The 18,229-nt window shown below is 39.9% G+C and overlaps 2 protein-coding genes across 6 annotated transcripts in view; one reads left to right on the forward strand and one right to left on the reverse strand.

Moving 5' to 3' along the window:
* LOC103459659 (sushi domain-containing protein 3) overlaps positions 1–12,029 on the reverse strand; it is a 28,880-nt gene extending 16,851 nt beyond the window's left edge. For 2 of the 3 annotated variants that reach the window (XM_008401420.2, XM_008401418.2), the window contains exons 1-2: positions 11,939–12,029; positions 1,043–1,561 (exon numbers count right to left, since the gene is read on the reverse strand). In XM_008401420.2, coding sequence (XP_008399642.1) covers positions 1,043–1,343 — 301 coding nt within the window. In that variant the 5' untranslated portion in view covers positions 1,344–1,561; positions 11,939–12,029. The remainder of the gene's footprint in view (positions 1–1,042; positions 1,562–11,938) is intronic. The other variant, XM_017302813.1, reaches the window with a different exon arrangement.
* The window catches only part of slc13a4 (solute carrier family 13 member 4), a 26,762-nt gene continuing 19,523 nt past the window's right edge, over positions 10,991–18,229 (forward strand). The window contains exon 1 of one of the 3 annotated variants that reach the window (XM_008401416.2): positions 10,991–11,547. In XM_008401416.2, coding sequence (XP_008399638.1) covers positions 11,425–11,547 — 123 coding nt within the window. In that variant the 5' untranslated portion in view covers positions 10,991–11,424. The remainder of the gene's footprint in view (positions 11,548–18,229) is intronic. The other 2 variants (XM_008401415.2, XM_008401414.2) reach the window with 2 other exon arrangements.

The following is an 18,229-nucleotide window of genomic DNA, read 5'->3' on the forward strand; positions in this document are numbered from 1 at the left end:
TTAGATTCGGTTCGATCGGGGACCAAAATTGTAATATTTGTACAATTTCACACTGCACTCTGTCAAATAAACCAAACCCTATAAAAAATCTGTTCACCTCCTGGGCTGTGGTGGCGCTGCACCAAGAACCACTTAAGGAAACAACACTAAAACCTCTGAAGAAGACGCTGAACTTCCTTCTTCATGAAATACAAACAAAAATAAGAGTGGCGTCAGAGTTTAGTGGTTGTAGGATTTCTCTTTCGTCTTTGGCAAAAGACCACAAGCCATTTCTCCATGTAGTGCTAGACTTGTACATTTGTTTTGGTTGTATTTACCCAGAATGCCCTGCACTATAGTCCGCTTCCTGCTTTCGAAGTGGTCTCTGGTCCGCTTGGCGTTCACATGCGCATTCAAACCGCACCAGAGTTCACTTCAGCCAAACAGAGACTTACATTTGCAGTTGGACCAGTTAGCTTTTTTGGTCTGCATCAGAGTTTGATTGTATATTGACACCTCACCAAACAAACCAGACTTCAAGACAAATGAACTAGAGTTTGATTAAAGTTGTCTAAACAGGGCTTGTGAGAATGCACCCTTAAAAAGATGCGGATATTTAAATAAATGAGTTAAAACTAAGGATGAGGTGACAGTCCTTATTGAGGAAAGTGGGAGGATGTTTGTATGAGCAAGATTCTAGAGGACAGACCGCTTGGCAAGGCACTGGAATCAGTCAGTGTTGTTCTGTTGAGAAATAGTTTAAATGTTTCAGGCAAATGTATAAATGTGTATTTATATTTCATGTAGTGTTTGTTTTCAGCTGTGGAAAGTTTTTCATCTGCTGAACCCGATGAGAACTTGATATTCCCAGCTGGCATCACCGTGACTGCGGACTACTTGAGGTTAACGCCGGGCTTTGCCACACCAAGACCAATTGTTTTAGTGTGAGAGTCAAAAGTCACAACGCATTTTAAAATAAACTTAAACAAGTTTGGAAGAAAAAAAAAAGAAGCTTCACACAATCCCAGAAAACTCAGAGTGGCTGACTAGTTTAAGACCCCACCTGTGTAGTTGTTGGTGAAGACCTGAGTCTGCATCTCCGTCGGCGCCTCCGTCTGGTCTTCCGTCGGCGCCTCCGTCTGGTCTTCCGTCGGCGCCTGTGTGGGCGTTTGGGCTACGGTCTGCAGGTCCGGCTGCAGTGGCACCATGGTGCTGGTCCAGTCCTCTGGCAGCATCGCGGCAGTGGTGGACCGGCTGTCCTCTGGGCTCAGCGTGGAGCCCTGTGCCAGAACCAGACAGCAGAGCAGGAGCAGCAGCATCCAGAGGCAGCTGCCTCCACTCCTCCATCTGTCCCTCGGTGGCATGGTGTCAGGTAGTGAAGAAGAAGAACTCTGCAAGAGGGACGAGGACCTGAACTCACAGCCTCATAGTCTGGCTGCAAACAAAAAGGGAAAAATCCTTCACTGGGGGGAAGTTGGTTGCTTTCTTCTTATCCTCTTTTTCTTTATTCTTCTTGGTGCCCTTCACTTCAAACCCTTTGTGGATAGAAGCAAACTGTGTTTCCCCTCATCATCTCGCTGCACTGCATGACAGAGAGAAAAGGGATGTAAGAGACGGTAGCACGTCCGCGTACATCCAGCTGTAATCTGCCCTGCTCTCTGCTCACTCGCTGCTATTCTCTCTCCAGCCTTCTACTCACTCATTCGCTCAGCTTGCTTACTCTCTCCCTCCTGATCTCCAGCTGGGCTGACTGAGCTGTTGCGTAACACCAACTCATTTGCTGAGCTGTAACTCATGCAGCCTTAAGTCCAGATATTCCTGGTCCCTTGTCTACCCTTGAAGTTTGTTTCTCAGAGCAGAGTGCAAACTGCCGCTTGTAAGGGAGGACTCCAGATCGAGAAGATGTTAGCTTCCTCAATAGCAACCTGAAGGCGCGATCTCACCTGGTGGAAGGAGGTTTGACAATGAAAACTGCAGCTGAAAACCACTTAACATGAGGGATTTGTGGTTGAAAAGTCTGAGGTAGCTTCTGTTTCCAAATACAATCCTGGCATAATCTTATGAAAGAACATCCAAAAACTTCTTGTAACGCTATTGGGTAATGCGCAGGTCTGACTGCAAGATTTAGTGTTAACCACTTGGAGAATCAGAAGTAGGTACGGCATGGAGTCAGGGTTGGGTGGATAATTGATGCAACTGAGGCAAAGAGCTTTGTTTATACTGCTTTTTATTGCAGTGGCAATAATAATGATAATAATGATGACAAAAAATAAAAATAACAAAAAGACTAAACAAAAATAAATTGTTCAAAAGAAGCAATGAGGGGGGAAAAGAAACCAACAAAGTTTCCAAATACAATCCTGGCATAATCTTATGAAAGAACATCCAAAAAGGCAGTTTTCAAAAGTAAAGAAGCTAAGCAAACTAGCCTGGCTCTGTGCGAAGCCCTAAACCTTAGCTAGGCCGCTCTGAGCATCAACATATGTTTGGGATCATGACAGAATCTCACATTTTTCACGGTTCCACAAGTCATGGCTAGTTGTCAAAATCCTTTAACGCTAGCACTATGGAGTTAGGCTCTTGGTGTTGTTCAATCTTTGACCAGACTAACTTTTGCAGTTTTAAAAATCTTAGTGCACAAACGTTTTTGCTGCTCTGCACTTTAAAGACCAACAAACAAGCTAACAAGTTTATTTCAGCTAGCTAAATAGTCAGGCTGTCTGCTCCTGCCCAGCCTGCAGTTGGCTACTTAACAGATGGATCTTCTAGCAAGCTAGCTAGTTTTACTTTAATTGGAATGATGGATGACATTCCCAGTTTTCCATGCCTAAAAACACTCATAAACATTTAATACATTTTTAAAAAAGGTTTACAGTTAGCATGTAGCTTCAAAACATCTCTTTCAAATTCAAACATTTCACTAATTCTATATGCATCTTCTTCAATAAATAATGAAAAGGTGGAGTCTGTATTGTGTGAATTTGTATAATTGATGTACCTGGTGAAAACCAGGTAACGAGAACTGCATCAGGGTGTACTTTCTTTAGAGAATCCCGTTAAGGTGATGTAAATGAATATATCATCACAAGCTTATAAAACCGTCAGGTTTTTCGTTTCGTTTCATCCATGCGGTGAAAAACGTGACTACGGCACCTTCCTGGCACGCGTTTCCTCTGTAGCCGTTTCTTCATGTGAGCCTGTGAGTGCCAGGGGTGGATGTTCAGGTGTAATGCGATGACCCACAAAAGCTCGCGTTGATAGCTTTCCGGCCTGAAAGTCCGTGCAAAAATTGTGAATAATTTATGCATCTCGGACCAAAAATAGAAAGGGCGACGGATGGGAAAAGATGCTGTCGGTGAGCGAGAGAGGAGCAAAAATAGTGTCAACACAAACAGAAGAAAAAAAAAGGCAATTTGAATGGAAAAAAAAAAAAGAAAACAGAAGATGATTTGAAAACACATGCAGATGGAAAGAGAGATAACCGCTCGAAACAACAAAATGTTAGTCTAATGCTGGGCCTGTAGATGAGGATGAGGAAAGCTCTGCTGGTGCAAACTGCATTATTTACAGCCACCGCCTTTCCAAAGTGGACAAAGTGGAAAGTTATTTTAAGCCATCAAATGACAGCCTCTTGAATGTTTTCATATCTGCATGTTAAGTCTGAAACATGTCTTACTTTCGTGTACTTTAACAAAAGATTTCTAAAAAAAACAAATCTAAACAACCCTGTGAAATTGCCATGATGTACAATAGATACTCATTTTCCACCTTCGTTGTGACATATCTTCTGTTCTTTTCAGCTGAAAATCCAATGTTCTGGGGAAGAATATGAAAAATTAAAAAGCTGCAGAAGCCCGGCTGCATAATTGTGCACATAAAGTGACTCTTTGCTGAAGCACCTGCATCTTGACTCGCCTATATCTCCCCAACTCCACCCTGCAAAAGTTCCCCAAATCTACCAAACTGTGAGAAACTCTGAGCTTCACAGCTGTTCTGTCAGATCTAACTCTGGACTTTGGTTAGGCCAATCCAAAACCTTGCAGTACGTGTGGTGGAGTCACTGTTTGGATTTATGAAGTTTGGACTAAAACCAAACTTTCTCCTCATCTTTATGTTCCTATTAGACAGCTGAAGGTCAAGGGTCAAAGCTGATTGGTGTTTAAAACTGCTACCGAACTCCTTCAGAATAAAAGTAACCCCAGATCCTGATGCTGCCACCGTCATGTTTCAGGTGAAGCATTGTGGTCTCCTTTTCTTGTTGTTTTTGTACAAATTTTTTCACACAATTGTGGAAGATTTTTATGAAGAATTTGATGCATTTCTTGAAATTAGAGGCTCCCTCCTGTACTTAACAAAACTTTTGTTGCTCCATTGTAACCCCGCTGCAAGCTAGAGCCCAAATAAAGCTGAACTTTAGGAATACTCAGATTATCTATAATTGATAGCGGATGTGAGTCTAAGAAAACTGAATGTCCGAGTCTCAGGATGTCCTCACATCTACCAGCAAATTTGTCGGTTTTTACAATTTCCCTCAGAATAGTTTTTTTAAAAAAAATAATTTTTCAGGTAAATAATAAATGTGTTACATTAAAAGTTGGTAAAGTTCTAAGATGGTTAATGATTAATGCATTAATTTTTTTACACCACAAAATCCTGCTATCTAAACAAAAATGTGTAGGCTTATATGGACATCAGGGATACACAATATATCGATATCGGCCGATGTTGAACATTATTTTTATTGGTATTGATCTGATAAGTAAAATTGGGTCAATATGAACAACAGCTGTTATTGTTGCTGTTTGTGTTTCAGAAGTGGGAGGGATTTTTACACAGTGTCCAAAGTGTTGGGTAAAATACAGAATATATTTGATATCTGGAAATATTGTCTATCAGCCATGACATTTATCGGTGCATCCCTTATGGATAGAATAACTCTACACACACCTTTGTTTAAACATCCAAGTACAAACATCAGTGTAAATCAGAAATAAGTGGTGAAACAAAGAGAAGCTCAGAAAGTGTAACATAGCAGTATTTTGTTTTGAGATTATATGTCTGTAGAAATAGAGTTAATGTTTCAAATGCGATGCCAAAGTTTTGGCATTCACATGCCAAAGTTTTGGCATTCACATGCCAAAGTTTTGGCATTCACCTCAAGAAAAACTGCTTTAAAAAAACCAAAGACCAGATGTGTTTCATAATGAGCCAAGTGAAACACTTACTTTCAGAACAATTCATGTCAAATTATGTTCCGCACTCAAAAAGTCAGACAGTCTTCTCATCTTACTGACCAGGCAAAGAAAAACACTCAATCTGTCATAATGAACAGTGAAGCGATAAGTTTGTACAGAGGAGCCAGAATGACTAATATCAGCAGTTTATCTTTTGGGATGTTCACAACAGAAATTCCCTGCTCTGACACTATCAGGCTAAACCTCTGTGTGACATCTTAGAACCTGCTGAATACATTATATAATCCAAAACCCCACTGACTGCACTAATGGCACATGCTCACATGTTTGATATTCTGCAAATCTGTCTGCAAGCTTCTGTCTGCTTATGTTTATGAAGAAAATGAAGGATTTGAGGAAGATTGGGCTTTAGTTTTGTTGCTAAGGCTGAATAAACGTTAAATCTGCATTTTGATTTCTTATTGAATCAGTACTGAATAACTCATAACATAAAGCCGAAAAAGGACATGGTCACTCACTAGCAGAATAAATTTCTTTGAGACAGTAATACGTTTTTTATTTTGAAACAAAAAATCCTATACTTTTATTGTATTAAATGCCTTTTTCATTTTTTTTGTCTTTTACTAGTATGGAAATTAGAGGTGTGCCGATTGATCGGCCACCAATCATAATCGGCCGATTTTTGTGAAAAAGTGTATGATCGGTGATCGCCGATCACGGCCCCTTGTTGCCGATCACACAAACTGATCACCTGCATCTCATTTCGCAGCCTGCCTGTGCAGCTGGTCTCCTTTTTCCTTCACACTGAGCAAACGTGCAGCAACAAATCCTAAGTGATGTTGTGTGGAAGGAACTATAACACACTGAGTGATAGAGGACGTTTGCGTGTTGCAGCGGAAAATTGAAGCACGTGGAGTGAAGCAGGTCAAAATGCATCTACACGACGAATCTAATATGGCATAAAAACAATGCCATACTTGACGGAGTTTGGCTACATCGAGGCTCACTGCAGTAAAAAGACATATGGAGGATCAGATAGCAGGTAAAGCAGCGCACAGCTACAAACACTCAACCGGATTAGCATGACGGTCAAAAAGCTAAACAAATAACCCGCAAAATTATTTAAGTCTTCGAGCTGCGATGTAAGACGCTGGTTCTGCTCTCGCTGTTGAACCGTTGCTACGCGCTACAGGTAGTAATATCTCATAGACGGAGCGCCGCTTCTGCTCCACCTGGTAGTGACTCTCACACCGAACCTCTGCTTAAAGCCGCAACATATAACTTAAAAAAAAATTATTTTACATACGTATTAAAACTTTCGCTGTCCTAACATGAGACAGATAATCTCTGAAAAAAATAATCGATCTCCTCTCTGTTCTGCATAATTACTCCACTCAGTCAGAAACAGCCACTCAGAACTAACAGTAATCAACTAGCCGCCATGCTATAGGAAGTTTTCATTCAGTAACTCAGGATTGTTTATTGTAATGGAACCTGTATTTGCCTTTGAATGTTAAGTTTTATACTTGAATTTTCTGGCAATGTTGAGAGGTTTTATTTTGACTCTTTTCATTATTTAGCCGCTTCAGAGCCTCCATATATTTTCAGTCTGTTAAAGATAGTATTACCGATAGCAGTACAATTTGCACAATGCCTGTTTTGTTTTTATCTTGGAAAAAGTTATTAAAAACAAGTTTTTGTCTAAGGTGAATTTATGGTTCCGTTTTCCATATAATGTAACCGGTAGTGCTTATGATTAAAAAAAAATTATTATGTGATCGGTATCGGTGATCGGTATCGGTGATCAGCCCTCATGGGTGATCGGAATCGGAATCAGAATCGGCAGGAAAAAACCTGATCGGCACATCTCTAACGGAAATACAACTTTTCTAATCTCTGGGCAAAGAGTAGTCATCTCTTGGAGTATTCAAACCTTTGCCATTCATATTAGCATTAAGTAATATGCTAGCTCTTCTTAAAAACTAAGGGGAGATTTTTGTTCTTTATTTCCTCTAGGAGACTGCAAAGTTCAAATCCAACATTAAATTTATTTGAACTTAATATTTAAAAAAAAAATCCTGTCTGCCAATTTTCCCTAGAAAAGCGCTTTTCTTTGCAGATGATCACCTTCGATTCTACTTAATGAAAATCGGAAAACTATAGTTTTGACAATAAGTAAAAACTATTTACACTTATTTGAACTTGAAAGCGAGGGCTGCACAGTGGCACAGTTCGTAGAGCTGTTGCCTTGCAGCAAGAAGGTTCTGGGTTTGATTCCCGGCCCCAGTCTTTCTGCATGGAGTTTGTATGTTCTCCCTGTGCATGCGTGGGTTTTCTCCGGGTACTCTGGTTTCCTCCCACAATTTAAAAACATGACTGTTAGGTTTATTGGTCTGTCTAAATTGCCCCTAGGTGTGAGTGTGTGTGTGTCCTGTGTGTCACTGTGTTGCCCTGCGACAGACTGGCAACCTGTCCAGGGTGTACCCCGCCTCTCGCCCGAAACGTTAGCTGGAGATAGGCACCAGCAACCCTCCCGACCCCACTAATGGACAAGGGTGCAAGAAAAGGGATGGATAAACTTGAAAGCAGTTCCAAGTAGAAACAGAATAGAGAACTGAAACTGATGCCTCGTAAAGTTAGCAGTACCTTATTTCAAAGAAAACCTGGAATATGACTTTGAGTACAATTGAGCTACATCAACACCTTTCTTGATCTACTCAATCCTCCATTGAACTGGTAGAATTCCTGAGTTTACTTTCAAATTCCTTTCTGGTTAGATTTAAGCCAACTGTCCTTTTAAAGACATACTCTTGATTTTGGGGTGATGGAACGACAAACTGTTTGGCTGCACAGTTTGTCGTTTTCTAATGTCAAAATCGAAGTCTTAAGATTTTCCAACATGGGAAACGGTTTCAGTGGACCCCCTCACACCCCCACGTTACGTTTCAATAACATCCAGTGAAACAATATTGTGATATATTTCTTGACTAATTTATAAAAGGTGGTCAAGACATGACTCTCTCCGTCTCTGGGACAGACTAGAGAATGACGCAAATCCTAAAAGCTGTCGCCTGGTGAGTCCACGTCTATTTGGTTCCACAGTGATTGGAACAGTAGGGCCAAGAAGACTGTTAGGTGAAAGGATTCACCCATGAGGACGATTCGACATTGCTAAACCTTGAACAGGTCAAGGTTCATTCAATGTGATGAATGTTCAGGTTGTTCCGCCAATAGATTTCTTTCTGCCTTGGTAGTGAAAACATTTTCTGGGATAATAATCCTAGGATTAATCATGTGTTAACTTGTGAAGAACGTTTGAATCTTTGGGAATAATGCGAGAAAAGTTGAGTCATTTCCAGCTTCATCTCGATTCCATGCCTCGATCGAGACTTCCTTGCTCAAATTTGCCTCAACGTCAGGTCAAAAAAAGTCCACCCATTACTCTCACTAAGCCTTTAATTACAGGAACATTAAGGAGATCTCAGGGTCTTGCTGCTTCACAGCTGGGGTCTGTAGACAGGAAGAAAAAAAATTCTGATTGAATACAGCCTTAAAAACCTGTTTTGTGCCCACTGCCTGGGTCTAAAGCGGCTGACCGCGACTCCCGCTGTGACAAAGCCTCAGGATGATGAGGTCAGGATGATGGAAAGGATTGGAGGGCCAGCGGGGAGTGGTCTGATGCATCCTCAACAAGAAAATACCACATTAGATGTTCTTGAGTGCTGTTTATTGATCGCAAATATATTAAAAGACACGCTGTCCCAACGATTGATTGTCACTGCGATCGTTACTCTTTTGTCACTACGATTGTTCTATCCATCTCTCTTCAGAAACGTTTGTGAAGAGACACGTGTGATGGAGAAATGGAAGACTTTAGAACCAGAGGCTGCTGTCTAACGTCTTGAAAACCAAATGCAGAACTGTCTGTTAATCTGTCGTCTGAGGATTTGGGTGAAGATCCTAGCTTTGAGTGACTCCATGCAGCTTTGACACTGATTTGGAAGGCAATCAGTTGCATCAGATTAGACCCAGGCAGCCAGACAGGGGATAACACACGTAGAGGAAGACTTGGGGACTTTTCTTCACTCTCCACTTGTTCGTTTCTAGACTAGAAAGTCTCCTCAGCCCAGGAGGTAAATAATTTCTGACAGTCTCTGGTTCAGGAATGAACATCTGTAGTTCCATTCATATTCTCTTAATGTGAATCTTTTCAATGGGTTTTTCTTGTGGTTGCTGTGGTTGTCCCTGTTGCTGGTACACACCTTTTCCTTCCACTCAACTTTATACCCTTTTTACAATATTCTACTTGTCTGAGATGCTGTATTGTGGGTTTTCATTTTCTGCAAACCATGATCAACAAAATTATAAGGAATAAAGGCTTGAAATATTTCACTATAGTTGAAATAAATCTGTATCATGAATGATTTTCACTTCCTGATATACTAAACTTTTTTGTGATATTCTATTTTGCGTATTCTATTTGCGTCTTTTGCTTTACACTGTGTAACCTGTGTGTTACAGGTTACACAGGTTTGTGTGTAACCTGTAACACACAAACCTAAAAGTTCACAAACAATTCTCTAATCATTTGTCAAAAGAAATAAAATTGGGGCGACTTTTTAAATATTTATATTCCTGTCTTTCTCTCCATGTTTTTAAAAGTAAAAACGGGAAGTAAAACTAACCTCCCTAGAGCACCAGTAGTTCAGAAGATAAAGGAATAAGTAAATAAATGATGCAAATTTCGTTTAGATGAATTTGATGAAAGTTTTTAACTTCGTCTGGAAAAAAGGTACCTTCCTGCACTGACGCTGTCTATCCACCAGAGGGCAGTATTGTCCCACTGGATACATTCCTGCATTTTGAGGCGCTAGATTTCTCTGGTTTTGTAAAACAGGTTAGAATAGATTTTTCTGCTCGCGTGGTTAAATATGATGTTTTAATTATTTAAAAAAAATAAAATTAAAGATGTATTTAAATATTTGTTTCCATAAGGAATTAATGTGCTAATCATTTCCCAAGCAACAGAAGATTTAACCAAATCGATCAAATCAAAATAGAACAAGCTCAGAATTTATCTCCATTCATTTTCCCATCCACTCTGACTGCTTCCTTTGTTCTGCTGCCTGCAACCTGGGCCAGACTTTACAAAGGGCGGACAGGGGCGGTGGCCCAGGGCGGCAATTTGTGGGGAGCGGCCGAAGATTTTTATTTTCAGTTTTTTTCATGAATGTGCATTTCACAAATATTTTACTGCTCAATAAAATGCCAAGTCATGTGAGTTGCATTATTTTAGGATTGTTATGAATTTAACAATATTTATGAAAATATTTGAAAATTGTGAAGTTATACAACATAGAGTTATGGGTAGTTATGGGACGAATTAAACATACAATGGCTTCATACTTGTTGATGTTTGTATTTTTTATAAAATCCTTTTTTTTAAATAAAATCTAATATCATGTAATAAAAATTATTACATATGTGTCTGGAGAAAGACAAAATTAGTATTAATATTTTGTACATTCATTAAATGGGGGCTCTTGATGTCAACATTGCATTTTCAAATGTTTTTTGTTCTTTTATTTTATTGGTTATTAAAATGTCTTTAGATTCCTCTTATCAACAAAAACAAGAACTTTCATTGAAAACACAAATCTTGCCGTGTTTAGCAAAGTTTAATGATTGTGTCTGCTCTGGAGTAAAAAGCCACAATGTTATAACAACATTAAAAAGAAATAATAATTTAAAATAAAACGTGTTATACCTCACATTTTCCCTTTAAGTTATAATTGTAAAAATGATATTAATGTCATCCTAAAGTAGCGTCCATCTGCATAAGCCTAATTAAACCGGAGATCTTGCACACTGTTTTCATCAAACCTTTCTAGCCACACTGATTGGTGAGGTTTCAGCCAATGAGGGTGGGGCAACATGGAGGCTAATTAGCATACCTATGCAGCCCGATAAAAACTCCCGCAGCTTCACCTGAGCGCCAGACCCAAGGAAAGGAAAACAGGAGCAACCTGAGTGGTCCTCTCCTCTCCTGTCACCTCGCTGTGGAAACACGCAGGGCCAGCCGCCGCCGCCGCTACCACCTGGGTTCTTGTGCGTAAATGCGCACAGCCGAACCAGAACTTGGCGCTCTCTCAGGTGGATCCAGGCTCAACCCGTCGGCCGGCCGGTGATTCCCTCACGCCCGGTTCCCGCCGACCCCGTGTCCGCTCCGAGCCAAGGTTCCGGGTGCCCCATGAGGCTGGAGGCCGCAGCCAGGATGGACGTGTTCAGGAAGCTGTGGAGGGCCAGGAAACTGATCGTGGTGGTGTTCATCCCGCTGTCGCTGCTGCCGCTGCCGCTGGTCCACCCCACCAGCGTGAGTACAATAAACCACTTTACCCCCAAAAGCATCCAAACAGGTGGAGCTTTTCAAAATAAAAGCGTGCCAAGGCGTTAGTTTGCGTATCGTCGCCTTCCTAAAATAGTGGCATAAGTCATTTTGTGCCAGAAGTATTTATTTGTTCTTTTTTTTTTTTTTTAATTTTTGCCTAAAGCATTTTCTGGAAAGGGGAAAAATTGTGATTTTAATTTAGGAAGGTGAGCACATGTTTAATATATACACTGAATGACCGGTCAGAATTAGTAACACATGAGAATATTAAAGTCGAGGAATGTAACATTTTTGCAAATTCCTGTGGAATTAAGATTAAGCTGGTTTAGGTTATTAAAAGTCTCAATAAATCCATAATCTAGGATTTGATAACTACCTGCTGCTGCCTGTGTGTGTTCCTCCTGGTGGCTGCACATGGCTCCACAGTCCTGATGGGAGCTCCGTTTCTCTGAGTGTGTGTGTGTGTGTGTGTGTGTGTGTGAGAGAGAGAAAGAGAGAGATTCAATCAAAAGGCACACTGTCCCTCTGTTTGTCCTGCGCTGTCCCACTCCTCAGCTGATGAGTTGTGTGTGTGTGTGTGTGTGTGTGTGTGTGTGTGTGTGTGTGTGTGTGTGTGTGTGTGTGTATTGAGGGGAGATGTCGCGACATGGTGATGAGATGGAGATCAGTTCTGAGCTGAAACTTGATCTTATTTAGGCGAATATTTGCCCTTTTTTTTTTTTGTCTTTAAATAATGATGATAATAATTGTGTTGCTCCAGATGAAACATTCCTGACAGATTTTCAGACTTTGTTCCAGAAGACTTGGATCTGGTTTTGTTAGAAATGGTCGATTCCAGGAGCTCTCACTGCAGAGCGTTTGGAACAATTCAACTCCTCACTGTCACTAAAGTCGTTTTCTGGTTTATCTGAAACGACGACAGATTCAATCAAAGTGAATTTCTGATGACATTAACCAGCTTCCAGAGATTAGACAAACTTTTCCACACATTACTGACACTTAATGTGCTGCACTGTGTTAGAACTGGACTGTTAGAATACATTATATTGGATTTAAACTGGACTTTGAGGAAAAGTTGTAAATTAACACCAATTCTGATGAGGACCAAATGGACTCGGCATAGTGTTGATTCAACTCTGCAGAATCTGTATGAAATGTATTTTACTCATCGTGCTGCACAGGAGATCCAAAAGAAGTCGAGACAAACTATCTAGATTAAAAAGAAAATGTTGCCATGGTGACAACGGCTGAGTTTGATTACGTTTCCAGTTGTTTTGTCTTCTCATCTTGTCCGGATGGCTCATGCCCCCAAATATTTTCTGGCTCTTTGGTTTAAAATGTTCGAACTCTGTAGTGATAATTACATGTAAAGTTCACTGTTTAAAAAGAAAAGAAAAAAAAAACTGCTTATCACTTCCTGCTGATCAAACTGGAAAAAAGGTAGAAATAATCTGCCAAAGCACTTAGCATGTGGCCAGACATGTTTCCAGTGTCTTTTTTTTTTGTCTTAGAAATAATTTGGCATAAACGGCATCTATGGCTTTCTACGATACTCATTGACCAACGGAAACCTTTGCAGTTTTTTATTCCCTTCCTCTCATCCACTGACTGCAGGGTTTTACCCCAGAAACCCTGCTAAGCCCGGCGGTATGGCCGCTACGGTTTGTGTTGGAAAAAAAATGTAAAATTTACCAAAATTCTGAGGTTAACGAGCGGGTATAATAATTCGGAAATTATGGCGGAAACGGGCAGGTGTGGTTCAAAGTACCCAACTATAAACCTAGCTTAATGGGAAAGTTTGGAGTCTTTCCCATTTTGAAGAGTATAGTAGCTCTAATTAAATCAGAGAGTAAAGCAATATTTGAAAATATGGTTTATTGATATTTTTAAGGGACTGCTAACGTTAAAAACAGTTTCTTCTTAACATAAGATTTTTCTCCCCTCGTTAGATGAATGCACTTTTTTTTTTTACAGTGAGATTCTGCTGGTGTGAGAGTAGATGGGTCTGCATTTAGGTTTTTTACAGTTTAAGGGATCTACTATACAGCAGGTGTCCTGGTTGTCGAACTTTATTACCCAGCATCCCTGTTGTTACGTCAGTGGTGTCGGATGCTTGGCACGAGCATTGTTTTTTTTTTTTGTTTATTTCCTTTTAACTCTTCTTCCAGTTTCTTTTTAGAGGCTGTTTGACTGTGGACACAACAGTTTGACCTCAGTCACATGACATAAGTCTAGATTTTGCTCTAATTGTTTTTTTGGGAGGATTTGGTTTTCTTTAATGTGCTTTAATGGCCGCAAGGATGTGGCCATTAAAGCACAAAGTTGGAAAAAAAACAAAAAAACCTTCATGACAAAGGGGGAAAAAGAAAACAAAAAAACAATCCGAGCAATTAAGTTACATAATCAACCCACCTCCATGCTGGATTTTGGCCCCACGTGGCTTCGTTACGACAACGGGGACCTCAGACTGCGTCAGGAATGCGACAGTGGTTCAGAACGGTCCTTCCTGTGTGTGTGTGTGTGTGTGTGTGTGTGTGCGCGTGTGTGTGTGTGTGTGTGTGTGTGTGTGTGTGTGTGTGTGTGTGTTTGGAGTGGTACTGTGTCCAGCTGCAGAAGAGCAGAACATCTGTAGGACACAGTCAGGGCAGGTCAAAGAGACACAGAATCAAAGAACAAGCACTTGATGTTTGATTTTTATGTCATCAGATGTTAGAAATTAGTTGTGGCCTGCTTAACTTTAATATAAACCCATATTTAAAGTTAAATAAAGATGGGGGTAATGTATATTTCTCGTAGAATAGGATGAACATTATTGGTGTTGAGAAAATGACTCAAAACGAGACTTTTAGAAGTATTTTTTGTAAAACAAAGTCCAATTTTTTTTGGTTTTTGTTTTCACAAATTAGTTTTGTAAATCACAAACCTTTTTTTTTTTTAGGCTTTGTTATTAGTGTATAATAATGCAGTGCAGGTTTTTCCACTCTAAATGTTGCAATTTGTGGGATTGTTACAACCTGACTGGTCCAAATGCCAACATGGCGTTGCCAACATTCCCTTCTTTGTTTTCTGAAACATGAAAATTGGATGCTACAGATTTGAAATTGTTGCTTGACTTTTCTGTTTTCACTGTAGAACAAACCCATTCGAGTCTGATCTAAGTATTTAGCGTTGTAAGGCGAAACGGAACAAATTCAGGCCATTTTTAAAAACTGCAACTTCAGCGTTTTGTAGCATCTAACGTCACAGTTTTTATAAATCATTCCCGTCTTTTCTGACATTCTGTCACTTACTCTTTTAAATAATAGTTTTGCATTATCAGAACTCTGCTACACAAACCATTTTAAAAGCAGTAGAGTTTTCTCCAGCGCCTTTTCTAGCCAAGCATGGTTGGCTAACCTAGAACCTAAACAGAAAAAATCCAGAATAATGTTGATTTCCCAAATTAGGGTCGTTAGTTTGGTGTAACACCAGGAAAGGATTTGTGTGGATTGTCTACTTTGCTTTTTTTTATTGGCATGTCTGCAGTCTCTGTACTTTCTCAATTCTAGGACTAAAAATGTGAAGATATCAGACTGGATGGCTCCAGTATTTGATTAAACAAAGGAAGCTACCCTGATGTAGTATAACCTTTACTACTTCTTATCTCTAAAGTCCAGTCTCAGTGATATCTTAAGTGTTTGTAATGGCCTTTCAGTGTGTGCTTGCCTGCTCTCTTTTGTCAGGTATCTTCTTATCTGGTTTTGCACACAGTCTGAAACAGTTTTTATCATTGATTTCATCACTCGCAGGTTTTTAAACCAATGTGTGCTTTTCCTCTGTTTCCATTTCCTCATCAGTCGACTGGAAGGCAGTCGGCTGATGAGATAATCAATGGGATGTTCCGATGGGAATAGTTTGCTTCGATGTCGTTTTCGGTGAATACCTTCCACCCTTTTCAAAAGGTTACGTGTCGCATGCAAATACATTCTTCAAGAAAACAGTTTTTATTAGCAGGGAAACCATTCGTAGCTGCTTTGTGTCTGCCGTGTTGAAAAGTGTGTTCATGGAAAATGAAATCTCGTCTTGAGTTTGAAATTTGTCCCTATTGATGCTCTTCCTGTTTGAAAAGGACATGCATATCGGGATCAAAGTTGTGGATTTCACAGTGTCTCCCTGTGTCAGGTTGGGGTACGTTACTTTTGTCATAACATCACCATCTCGCCGGTTCTTAATATGTACTTAAGGATCAACTTAATACCTGGGAATAAAATGTCATGGCTCTATGCAGCAGAATTTCCCAAGAAATCAGCCTTTTTTATCCACTGATCATTTTATGGATGCTACACTTTTAACAGAAAAATGAGTTGATTGGGTTTTTCTTCAGCAGAATTAGAAATGATATTTAATGGTGTGATAACAAATTATATACAAGTCCAACAAGACCGCAGAAAGCCAGCTGGCTTTGATTAGACATAGGCAATCTTCAGCAATGTTTAAAAATGACATTTCTTTTTAAACTACAAACCATTTCCTGTCTGAGAAGTTTGCTTTAAGGAAAACTGTAAAGTTTTATCTTTATCTTCACACGACTAAGAATTTCTCATGTTTCAGATGAAACCACATTTAATCTGAAAGCGACTTTTTATCCGTTGACCCGTTCTAACCTCTGAGATCGTCAGACTTTTTTACTGAGATTCCTCTGGAAGCAAAGAGTTCCAACTTCCAACTTGTGACACTAAAGCAAATCAACTGAATGATAACAGAGGATCGTTGATCAGTAATCAGGACCAATAATCAATTATCAGTGACTGCTAATCAACCTCCTGTGTCTGTTTCCATTTTCTACGTGTTTTTTTAAATTTTTTATTTGTGGCATCTTCATTTCTCTTCTCTTTATCAATTTCTTTGTGATTCACGTGTCAAGACTCGAACAAAAGAGAGGAGCGCTGCCAAAAACAAAGTCTTTGCAAATCTGGGCTGCGTTTAGAAGTGATTTACAGTTTAGTTGCACATTTGCGTGTGAGAATGCTTCTGAGCTCCAATCTCCTCGTTTTGTTTTCAGCTTTATCATCTGAGCTCTTTTAAGGTTAAAAATCCACAGGAGAGATTTGGACTCCTAAACCCTGCAGATGGCTCAGAAACGGATCGATAATCAATTTGTCTGAATATTTCTTAGGTTGACCACATTTGCAGTCCTGGTTGATATTTGTGAAGTGGAATAACTTAATATACATTTTTAGCAATAAAATCTGAAAAGTGTGGCATTTGTATTTTACCCCTTTATTGTAATACCTTTAATATAAACTACAGTGTAAAAAAAAAGTTGTTTTTTAGGGTTGAAAACAAGTTTATGACAATTTTTTAGCTATTTGTAAAATACATTTAAGTGTCAGTGTGAAGAAATGTCAAAATTATGAAGGGATGTGAAAGTACCGATTTGGTTTCAGATGATCTTTTAGAAATTAAAAATGTTGCAAACTGAAGCGATGTTTTTTTTTGTTTTTGTTTAGCGCATAAATGAATAAAATGAAGAGGGGAGAAAGAAACCTCCACCTGACTTTGGCTAATTTCCCAAACATTTACGGCCAGATTACGGCCATTTTTAACAGCTAATCGGGCTTACCAGATGTTTTTAACACTTTTCATAATTACTTAAAAAGAACAGAACTCCTTGATAATGGGTGGTTGTTGAAAAGCTCCCTGAAATCTCAGAACAAGCTCATAATATCCTAATCCTTGAAGGTGGTGACGGTTAAGTCTGCGCGAGGCTAATGCCGCCTGCGGAAGCACACTGCGTCACCGCGCCGCCCGGTTCAGAGGAGGTTTGAAGTGAAATACGAGGAAACTAAAGGAAGTCAGACCGACTGCATGGTCATGGTGGGTTTTGAAAATACCACCTACACTAGCGGTTCTCAACGTTCGCGGAAACCGCCCCCCAGGGGGCGTTCAGAGGACGGAAGGTGGAGCTGGGGGAATTTTTTACAAAAAGGGGGGCGTTTGGTCGAAGCTAAACTTTACACCTTAAATGCACAACAATGCCATTTTAGACTTTGAGCAACTTGGTAAAACTGTATTGTGTAACAATAAATCATGCTTGGCTGCAACTGTATCGATGGCAGCTCTTCTTCTATTCAGTGTTTGTTAGCTTCTGTTAGCTTCTTGGCGCAGCTCCGTTCTGCTACTGGTAGCTTCACCGCATCAGGTCAGCGTTACACCGGCTGATAACGTTGCTGTGATTCACTTTGTCTGGTATTTTTGTACATATGTTTTGGCAGTTCTGTGATCATGTGAAGCAACAACTTGTATTGTGTTTTATTTCCGTTTGAAGGCTGCCTGCTTCCATGTAAGGACAACAAAAAATCTCTTATAAACATGTAATTTCTAAAATCACGACACACTGACTTTGTATCCCTCTGAAAAATGAACCCATTTAAATAAAGAAATCCTTCCATGGGTGATACCACGATAGAGAGCGTTCATTTTATAGCGTTAACATCGGAGCTGTAAGTGATCCGGTATGAAACAGGGGTAATAGAACAACACAGCACTTTTAAATGTCAATAATCAGAATACCAAAATTGTTTCCATTGTTTTAAAAGTTTTATGTCAGTCTGCCTTTTCCCCATCGATACGCTTCCCGACCGCCCTGCACCTTAGGGGGTTTAAAAAAAAAACCCGCCGCGCACAT

The sequence above is a fragment of the Poecilia reticulata genome, linkage group LG23 (assembly GCF_000633615.1).
Source record: "Poecilia reticulata strain Guanapo linkage group LG23, Guppy_female_1.0+MT, whole genome shotgun sequence".
NCBI classification, from domain to species: domain Eukaryota; kingdom Metazoa; phylum Chordata; class Actinopteri; order Cyprinodontiformes; family Poeciliidae; genus Poecilia; species Poecilia reticulata.